A 10,630-nucleotide genomic window follows, 5' to 3' on the forward strand; every position below is an offset into this window, starting at 1 on the left:
TTTCTCCCAAAACCCCTTGGAGTTTTCTTCCGGTAGCCAGCAGAAGACAACAGGAGCAGAGAACAAGTCCCCACTGGCTCTTGCCATCCCTGCACAGCAACGTAAGCATCTGTACGAGATCTACGGTAACAGCAGAGAGAAGGGCGAGAGACGAGATTTCATGAACGTACACGAGGAGAGAGCAAAGCCTCGGGACGTGATGCACTTGCCAAAGGATCGATGAGCAGACGGGCCACCGGTCTGACCTGTCCCAGAGAGTCCAGGTACCAGCTCACGAGGAAAGAGTCCCGCGAGACCCAGTGTCCACTCAGACACAGGGATTCCTGCCAGCTCCAGGCACAGAGAGGCCGGCCCTCGTACTGCATTGCGAGGGGGGAGACTACGGGAGGAGATATGGGGCAAAATATCAAGTAAAACCATCTTATAATTTATTAAGAGGTTAAAAAGTCAATATTCTCAGGATCTTCCACTCTCCGCTGGTGCGAAGACTTGACATGTTCTCAGGAGATGCTGTACACCCTTCTTTTGACAGATGACAAAGCTGCAGCCTCCCGAGAGTCCAAAGAAAAGGGCTTTTGGGGGACCTTCTCCTCCATCAGTGCCACGCGTCCCCAAGAGGGAAAGTCCCGGGTCTGGGCTGCAGCTTATCTCTGAGAGCACCTCTTTTTGAAGTCTTTGACAGACTGTGCCATCAAGGGTGCAATTTCTGCAACAGAGAAAGAAAAAAGAAAACACAAATCAATCCCAAAGCCCCTCCCATGAAAGCAGCAGCCACAGAGGAGGGGAGCAGAGAGCAGTTCCAAGCTGCAGCCCTGGCAAAGCAGACCCAAGGCAGGCGTGAGCGTTGGAACAGCCTTTATCCTCTCCTTGGGGAGAGGAGAGAGGCCACCAACATCCCCCCTCCTGCAGAGCCGGCAGAAGCAGCAGATTCCTGCGTTTGTGAAGGAGGAGCTCAGGGAGACTCAGGGACGTTCCGGGGTTTGTACTTACTCTTCGCTGGTGGTTTCCTGGGGTCCCAGGAGGAGAAGGTGCTGGCTGAGGATGGGACAGAGCGGGCACTGCTGGTGCTGGGCCCGTCACAGGACTTCTCACTCACACGAGGGTGGCATTCAGTGGATGCGCACAGGACTGGTTTTGTTCTGAAAAAGAGACGGGACAGGCGTTTCAGGAAAGGATTCGCTGTGGTTTGATGCAATTCTTCAGGTACAAGCCACGTGTGTTAACAGCAGCATGGCTGAGACCACACGGCACCAGCAGGGACCAGGACCTCCAGGCTTCCCAGCAAGACAGAGGCCATTACAGTTACAGGTTTCCCTGGAAAAGGGCCTCCCGAGGACACGGTGTCCCTTCCTGCCAGGACACGGCGCCTGCAGGAATGCCGAGGAGAAGAGGCCCTGAACAGCAAGCGCTCCTTGAGAAACACTCACTTGCTCTTCTCTGGCACAAGAGCTCCTCCAGTCCCAAACATCTCCTGTCTCCGTCGTACGTCCCGAGGGGCCTTTGGCGGGGAGGCCAGAAGCATGGTTTTGGCTGCTTGACCTGTAGGAGGCCAAAAGGAAACATTGCTGAGATGCAGCTGATGATAAATGGGGCTCCTCAGTTCCTGTCTTAGTAGAGAACAGAGAGTTAAGCAGCTCCTAAATTGGACCGGAGTTAAACCAGCCACTCGGGAAGACTTTCCCCACACAAAGACGTCCCCTCGGCAGCATTCCCAGAGCCCTCTCCCATCGTTCAGCCCTTCCTTACCTTTGGTGGCCTGAGCTGAGCCGATCTTCTGGGCTAACTTGAGCAGCCGCTGCTCCCGTGCCTCCTGGAGGCGGAGGTACATCTCCCGCCAGGACTCGGACTCTTGGGGCTCCTCGTTCTTAAAGTCTCGGAGACATCGGTTGCGCCAGAGCCGTTCTGTATCTTCAACGAGGACCTGAAACAAACCCACCCGTGAGCTGGGATCCCCCCGGACACCTTCACTCCCCTCTCCCTCGGCACGGGCTGGCGCCAGCGGCACTGGAACAGCAGCGAGGGCAAGGCAGCTTTGGGAGCAACGTGCAGCAAGAGAGGGGCAGATGCCGACTCCAGGAACTCCGGACTAGCAAAAGCCACCTCTGGCTGCAAAGAGCGCTGTGCTTGACTATTCATCTATCGCAGATGAGGACAGAAGGTCCCTCCCGCGTGTCACCAGCCCTTCCCCAGGCCCAGGCACTCACATGGTGACATTCCTCGGCGCCACAAAGCTGCTCTCGGACAGTGCATCTGTCCAACGCTGGCTCCAGCCCAGGGACACCACCCGCTTCACAGATCGCTAGAGAGAAGCAAGATGCAGAGCATTTATCCTGCCCCTTCCTCACCAAGGAAAAAGGCTCGACTCCTTGAATGCAGTGGAAACCGCTGCAGCCGCTGCACAAGAGGAGGGGAAGGAGAAAGGAACCGTGGGTGCCGTAGCTCTGGTGGGTCATCAGGCACCAGTGTCTCCAAGTGCCTGCGCAGGGCTCCATTTACCACTATTTCCAGTGCTTGAGGAACGGTACTTACAGTCAATGCTGTTGGTGACGACTGGGACGCACAGCTGAGAAGGAGTCCTTGGGACTCGGGCAGTTTTAAGGCCTGAAAACACGGGCGTCTTTGAATACAGCCGGCGGCCTGTGAAGCCCCCTTCGATCTCTTCAGCTGCTGAGTAAACCGCTGTGAAGTGGAAGACTCGGGGTAAGAAGGGAACAGAGCAAAGAAGAGCCCAGCCTGAGGAATGGCACAGGAGACACAAATCAGAGTCCCCCAGAAGCAACGCCAAGGGCTGAGGCTTCTCTCTGAGACCCACAACCCGGTTCAGGAAGGGCAAGGCCAAAGCCCGAGCCTCCAGAAGGGTCAGCAAAGGCTCTTCCTCGTTTCTGCCAGAGCACGTGGGAGAGAAGCCGCCGCTTGGCTGAAACCCGGGCTCTGGGCACCAAGAGGCGGGAGAGCGGACGCCAACGGGAAGATTTGAACGCAGCCACCATCCACTCCCTCTCACAAAGAGTGGCTGCAGCCCATTTCAGCCCAATTTGCCTGCCCAACATACCTCTCCTTTTCTTCTGGGAGCAGGGAATGGACTCAGCAGCAGGAAGAGGGCTGCAGCTGGCCTGGAGCGGCGGCAGGGGGATCTCCGGGAGCTTTATGTCCACATCGAGAAGTATCTGGAAAGAGACGATGGTCATGCAAGTTACATACCCGTAACATGGATATGAGGCACCTTTTCAGCATCGTAAAAGGCTGCTAAGATTATAAAAACGCTTTCTGAAGGGGAAAGCGTTTCAAAGTTGAGCAACAAGACTCGGCAGGCAAGGTTTTACAGAGCCAGCACCTCTAAGGGGAAAACAAAGAAGCCCCAGAGGGCAGAGGACCGAGAGCAGCTGGTCCCACATCCTTGGTTCACTTGCAGACCCTTCAGAACCTTACCCTCTTTGGTTTAGGAGCCTCTGGTGGCTCCTGCTCTGCCCTTTTCTCATTGCTGCGCTTGCGGCTGGGGCTTTGGCGACTGGAGCAGGAGCTGTCGACGCTGGGGTGGCACAGCAAATGGGCGCTGTGCCGTTGCTCTTCCTCCCCAGCCGACACAGAGGCTTTGACCGCTCGCTTCTTTTTCTTTTTCTGGGGCTGGTCATAGGTGAGGTACTCCTCAAAGGACATGGTGGGGGGTTTAAAGTCCTCTTCCTCTTCATCCTCCCCCAGAATGGAGGAAAAGCCCGTCGATGTTTTGGACGTGTCGGTGTATTTGCGCTTCCTCTGTGACGTCTCCAGGCTCAGCTTGGTCTTTTCCACTTTGCCTCGTTCGGAGTCCCGACTTTTTTCCTTCTCAGCTTGTTTGTTTTCTCTGAAGGGATAAAAACCCCAAAATCGTTAGATTAAAACATGGGCAGCAAGCAGATTGCATCTCTTGCTTTATTAAAGGCCCTTTGCTGGCCTTGAAAGGCCTTTGAAAGCTGTTAATCGCTTCATCAAAACGCAGATTCTTGGCAGTCGGTCCCTACGTTCACCCAAAACTGCGGCCACCAGCAGCCCAACGCTCCGTGGCCAGCAGAGGCAGGAATTTCTGCCAAAGCGAGGCACAAACCCCATCCAGAGTCAGCACGCTTGTCTCACGAGCCTTCCCAGAGCCTCCCCTTTTATTACCTCCGGTCAGAGAAGTTTCTCCTCCCCACGGCAAAACCAGAACAAAGCTTCTCCATCAAGATCACCAACCAGCTTCACTCACCTCAGTGCCTCTTGGCACAGCCGCTCCAGCTTCTGCCACGCAGCCTGGAAATTCGCCTCAAAGTCTGCGTCCGGCTCCGTCACAGCGTTCCCAAGAGGCGTCTCCTTCAGGAGAGAGCCCGGACGTCAGTTCATCTTGGCAAGACACGCGGCATCCTCACCTCTGCTCAACTTCCCACAGGGTGAATAAAGTTAACCCCCTGCCCGTCCCCGCCAGGTAGAAATAAACCCCCTCGATCTAACGGCAAAGATACCCCAAATCATAAATTATGTTTTCAGCAGCCATTGTAGCGTTTACTAGCGTTCTGTAAATCAAAGATGAGTTAACTCTGCCTTAGACAAACATTAATTGTTTGTAGCCATAACCCAAGTTAGTATTTACCATGACCGCGGGTAAGTTCGATGACAGAAGACTTCACTAATAATCGTCAGGATTATTACTTCTGATAACTAATAAACTATCAAGCTAGTAAACTAATAATCTAATAAGATATTAAACTAGTAATCTAAACTAATATTAGTTCTAATAATAATTCTAATAATGTAATGCCGATTCCGTTAGCGTCAGGAATGGCTCCGACTCTCAGGTCTCGGTCAAGGGTGAAGCTTGGTGAGGAGCTGAGGACGAGCGAGTGTCCTCCGAGGCTTCCCCCTGACACGCTCCTTGGCGCTGCCTTTTATCTCTAGAACCGCATCACAATCGTGCCTGTGAGACGGGGCTGGAGCAGGTGGCCGAGGGAACAGGCCCCATTCCCGGGGAGGCAGCTTTGCCGGGGCAAAGACTTATCCCGGGACTTGAGAGACACCCGGGAAGCGGCAGAGATTTCACAGCTCTTACCCCAAGAACGTCCAGCGCGACGGGCACCTCAGGCAGCCTCTCCAGAGCTTCTGTTCACCAGAAACCACTGCCCCATCGCCATTATATTTAGGAGTTCGTTGCCATGACCAAAGTCCTTCTGGTTTGCTTTGGAAGAGCGAAACACTGATCCCAACAGTAACAGTGTGTTTTATGAACCGGAGCTGTGTGTCCAGGCTGCCACCCCGCTGCCTTGCCCCCTCCTCCCAGCGCAAATGGCCCAGGGAGCAGGAGGAGCAGCTTCCCTCACTCCTGTGGCCAGCGACGAGCTGTCACTGGGGCCAGGAGCAGGGGATTCAACATTCCGCACCCCAAAAAGCTCTGGGCTGCAGGCACAGGAACCCCCGCGGCTCCGGGGAGATGGGTGTCAGAGCAGAGCTCTCACCCGACAAGGGCAGGAGGGAGACGGGGAGGCAAATCCTGCTCTGGGGCACCTTTGAGATGCCAGGGAAGGAACTGCCCTCTGCTAACGATTTCCTAACAGCGGGCACCTCGCCAGCAGCTGGATGGAGTGCGGCGCCTGCGCTCGGGAGGAGCAGCCCCCTACACCCCCCCAGGCCCGTGGGTCGGCATCGTACTTGGTGGGGTACTCCAGCTCCCCCGTCGGACCCCGGTTCAGGCTGAACGTCTGCTCCGGTTCCCTGGCCGTGTCATCAAAGGACATGTGAGGAATGTTCCTGAACCTGGGAAGAGAGGGAGGAAGCCCAGGAAGGGGTTATTAACACACAGGGCAGCTCGTTGGTTCCCTCCCAGCCATTCCCACTACCCCCATTGCTCTCAACAATGAGAAACGGGATTTGCTCTGTCTTCTACGGGTGAAAATACCAACCGGTGCTGCCCCAAACGCTCCCCACAACAAGGGGAAGAGCCGCTGAAGAGCCAGTGCCTGGGGGCGCCCGGCTCCTCGCTCTCGGCTGCAGCCTCAGCACAGGGACCTGGAATCACCCCATTCCCACAGCACTCGGGCTCCCAACCTCCCCAGGGGAGCTGGGCTTCAGGGCGCCTCCTCACACTTCCAACAACCCCAGCCACCGGGCCACATCCCACACCCTTTCCTTCCAGAGCTCCAGGTCCTCAGACACCAAGCACAGCACAGCCTTTTGACCTCTTCCCGTGTCGTACATTAACTCCTGTTAAAAACATTCCCTTATTCCCTTCCCAGCAGACCTCATCCTGCCCTCACCACCGAACCACAGCCCCAGGGAGGCCCCATCCACCTCTGCTGCCCCACCACATTCCTTCTTGTCTCCGGCTTTGGCTGCTGCTGACACTTCCAAGTGCTGAGAGAGCTGGCAGATGTTATCGCTGGGCCACTCTCTATCATCTTTGAAAGGTCATGGAGAACAGGAGAGGTGCCTGAAGACTGGAGGAAGGCCAACATCACTCCAGTCTTCAAAAAGGGCAAGAAGGAGGACACCGGGAACTACAGACCACTTAGTCTCACCTCCATCCCTGGGAAGGTAATGGAGAGACTCATTCTAGATGTCTTCTCCAAACAAGTTGAAGAGTGGGGGGTTATTGGAAGTGGGCAACATGGGTTTACCAAGGGTAAATCACGTTTGACCAATCTGATAGCTTTCTACGATGCTATAACTGGTTGGCTGGATGAGGGGAGGGCAGCAGATGTCATCTACCTTGACTTCAGCAAGGCTTTTGACACTGTCTCCCGTAACATCCTCGTTGGGAAACTAAGGAAGCGTGGGCTGGATGAGGGGACAGTGAGGTGGATTGAGAACTGGCTGTGTGACAGGACCCAAAGGGTAATGATTAATGGAGCAGGTTCAAGCTGGAGGCCTCTAACCAGTGGTGTCCCCCAGGGGTCAATACTTAGTCCAGTCCTGTTCAACATATTCATCAGTGACAAGGGGCTGAGCCCCCCCCCCGGACGAGGGGACGGAGCGTATCCTCAGCAAGTTTGCTGATGATACCAAACTGGGAGGGGTGGCTGACACGCCGGAGGGCCGTGCTGCCATCCAGCGAGACCTGGACAGGCTGGAGAGCTGGGCAAGGAAGAACCTCATGAGGTTCAACAGGGAAAAGTGTAGGGTCCTGCACCTGGGGAAGAAGAATGTCAGACACCAATACAGGTTGGGTGTGGACCTGCTGGAGACAAGTTCCAAAGAGAAAGATCTGGGGGTCCTGGTAGCCAGCAAAATGACAATGAGCAAGCAGTGTGCTCTTGTGGCCAGGAAGGCCAACGGAATCCTGGGCTGCATAGGGAAGAGTGTGGCCAGTAGGTGGAGGGAAGTCATTCTCCCCCTCTACTCTGCACTGGTGAGGCCACAACTGGAATACTGCATCCAGTTCTGGGCTCCCCAATTCAAGAGGGACAGGGAACTACTGGAAAGAGTCCAGCGAAGGGCAACGAGGATGATTCAAGGATTGGAGCATCTCCCTTGTGATGAAAGGCTCATTCACCAGGACCACCCCACAGGCCCAAAAATGGGTCATGGAGTTAACAAATTGGTAAGTCTCCGTGACACCCAGTGGGATCCTGGGGCTGGGATGGTGACATCACCAACAAAATGCAATAAATGAAGAGAGGGAAAAGCCTTTATTTTTGGCAGGTGTGCGAGGAGGGTGCAGGAGCTCGTCTCCCTCTCCCAGTCGCTCTCCTTTGTCTCTCTTCTTGCCCTCCCTCCAGGAGAAGCATCTGTGTCCCCGGCCCAAAGCAGGCCATGTCCCTCCGCAGCCTTGTCCCTGTCCCTGCCGGCTCCTCTCCCTCCCATCCAGCCTGGCACCTCTGCTCTGTCTTCCTTGGGAGAGCACGCCTGGCCCTGGCCATGGCTCAGGGGGGGCAGGGGGGGCCAGGAGTCCAGGGGCTCCCGAAGGGACAGGAGAGACAGGCTGTCATCACGGGACAGTTGGTGGCTCTGGGGCTGGGGGGGCTGGCTTTCTGGGGGGTGCAGGGACGACAGGGAGCTGCCAGTGCTGAGGGGTGGCAACGACGGGAGGGAGGGCCGGGGGCCTTGGAGGTCTGGGGGGGACAAGGGGCACATGGAGCTCTCCCTGCTGGGATGGGCTGTTGTTGGCAGGGAGGGCAGGGAGCGCTCCCAGTCACCAGCACAGGCCCGCCATGCAGGGAAAAATGGCCCCGCCGGTGGGTCGGTGTCGGTGCCCGGGGCCTTTCAAACAGCCCGGGGGGGATGGAGCCTCAGGTGGGACTTTCTGGTGGTCTGGTGGGACTTGTCCTCATGGGGGTGTTTCTCATGAGGATCTTCTCAAACAATCTGGAAATGAAGAAGAAAGGCATATTTAAATCCTTTTTTTAGAAATCCTTTAGATCCAGCTTTGTTATTTCCTACTTGTGTGAATTCCTGGTCTGTTTGGCCACGAAATGATACCGTTCTGGACGTCGGTGGTTAAAGAAGATGGATTTTTTGGCATTTAAAATAGGAGAATTAATTGGTCGATCACTTCAAATGAGGTGAAATTAAAACTGGAGGCATTTTGCTGGCTGTGAGGGACTGGAGTGTGCAAGCCTCGGGCCACAAAACTCAATGGAACTTGAGTTTGTCCTGGGCAAAAAGGGGAAACCTGAGGCTTTTGCACAAGGAGGGGCCGCTCTGAACCTCACGGCTCCGGGGAAGGTCTCCCTGACTCCAAAAATACAGATTCGTTTGGGTTGAAAATCAAATGAAACCACCAAGGAGCCCTGGGGCAAGGGCAATCCAGCAAGGGCAATCCTCCAGCTGCCCTCCCCCTCTGCCCCCCACACTGGGTTGTTTTTTGAGCTCAAATGAGGCATTTGGGGACGAAAAAGGGAGGGCTGACCTTCCGCACTCACCTCAGGGCAAGTCCCAGCACACGGAGGTCCCGGGATCCCCAGAGGAGCCGCAGGCGCTGTGGGGATGAAGTTGGTGATGCCCCGGCGTGGGCTTGTCTTTGGTCATAAAACGCGGCCTCTTCTTCTGGTGGCAAATGGCCTGCAAAATGGGCAAAAACTAACTTGAAATGTCTCAAAAAGGCAAATAAATAAGATTTTTTTGCCATGGATTTCACGCGGCTTATCAGCCCACGTAAAGTCTGAGCACTAAACACTCAAAAAACCAATGGGAAAACGGGGTGCAAAGCCACAACTTGCAAGAAAAAATGTATTATTTCTACTGTCCCAAGTGGAAAAGCACTTTCCTCCACAAAATCTATCAATGGGGCTGAAAAGGTGCAATTCCGACGCACTGAAGCCACACAGCAACCTTGCTACCCCACCCACAAAAAATTAAAATAATATCTATTTCTGCGAACGAAATCCCTGTTTCCTGGCAAGGAACGTTTGAGCAGATGGATTCGTCGAGGAAACAAACCCCCCCAGCAGTTTTTTTACCTCGCCTTTGGCTTTTTCCTCCTCATCCCGGACTCTCTTGACCCTTTTCTGCATGAGGCGAGGTCGGGTGCAGCCAAAACGGATCTTCTTCTTGTGGCTGTAGTAATATTCAACGCACTGGGCCATGGTTTTTGTCTGGATCTATGGGGAGAAATCCAGGGATATTAAAGACTCCCTTGTCATTACAAAGGAGGGCAATGATGTCTTCTCCCGCTGGGTTTTTAGCAGGAAGAAGGGTCCTAAGGACAGGATTCCAACGGGGGATTGAAAATAGGGCTTTCTGGGTTAAAAGCCTCCCCGCTAACCAGCTCCGGCCCGGTCCAATGGCTTTACCTCCTTCTGGATGAGGCGAAAATTCTTCTTATGTATGTAAAAAGCCTCTTTAAAGAGCTGCTGTTCCCGCCGGGTCCAAGTGTCTGAGCCTTGGGATAAACAGCCACAGGCAAATTATTAGAAGACGCATTTCCCTGCCTCAAAAAGCCCCACAAATGGATTAAAACTATTATTTTCCCCACCGAAAACCAACATTTTAAAGAATAATTCCAATATAAAAGGGATCTGTTCTCATCCCATTTTCCTGCGTAATGGTAATCAGCCAAGGGGTGGCATTCGGATCTCCGGGGGGGCCCAGAGCACAGCATTTCCAGAGCTTCCTGCCAGATTTAATGGGAAAAAAGGACTCCAGTTCCTCCGGCAGAGGAGGAAAAGGGGCAATTCTCGCTCCTCGTAGAGAGGGGCAGGCACCCAGTGGTGTTCAATCAAAGAAGAGGGAGCAAATCAGAGCCGCTCGGGGCTTCAGCGAGGGCAGATCTGGGGTTTTCTCTCAGAGTCCCTCAGTCACAGGAGAAATCCCATTCTCCCAACTGTCCCAGAATCCAAACAAGCTCCAATGGATGCACCGGGACGGGCTCTGTCACCCCACCAGACCTTAACGCCGCCACGGGCAGCACCCGGCGCCTTGAGCAAAGAGATTCCGGCCCCTGGAAGAGCCAACTCAGAGCAACTCCCAGCTCAAACCAGTCACAAAGCGGGTTCTTTAGGGGGAAGCGCTGCTCCCTACCGCAACGTTGCCCCGAGCCTCGTGCAGGCAATGCAGAGCCAGCTCCGCGTTCAGCCCTGCCCCGGCTCTGCCGCTGGAAGAGGCCATCTTCAGCAGCTTTGAAACTACAAAGGCAAGAAAAAACACCAACGGGTCAGGTTTTCCTCAAAGAAGGAGAAAAGATGCCACA

At 54.7% G+C, this 10,630-nt stretch overlaps 1 protein-coding gene across 1 annotated transcript; it reads right to left on the reverse strand.

Annotated features, from left to right (window-relative positions):
- Positions 1-644: 644 nt before the first annotated feature.
- Positions 645-5,741, reverse strand: LOC141478922 (elongin-A-like). The gene is made up of 10 exons (XM_074167861.1): positions 5,574-5,741; positions 4,223-4,326; positions 3,430-3,841; positions 3,053-3,167; positions 2,530-2,679; positions 2,205-2,299; positions 1,747-1,921; positions 1,428-1,539; positions 991-1,139; positions 645-706 (listed from the first exon to the last, which is right to left on the reverse strand). The coding sequence occupies exons 1-10, from the start codon at positions 5,739-5,741 to the stop codon at positions 645-647; spliced, it is 1,542 nt and encodes a 513-aa protein (XP_074023962.1).
- Between the last annotated feature and the right edge of the window lie 4,889 nt (positions 5,742-10,630).

Source organism: Numenius arquata, unplaced genomic scaffold (assembly GCF_964106895.1).
Source record: "Numenius arquata unplaced genomic scaffold, bNumArq3.hap1.1 HAP1_SCAFFOLD_166, whole genome shotgun sequence".
Classification (NCBI taxonomy): domain Eukaryota; kingdom Metazoa; phylum Chordata; class Aves; order Charadriiformes; family Scolopacidae; genus Numenius; species Numenius arquata.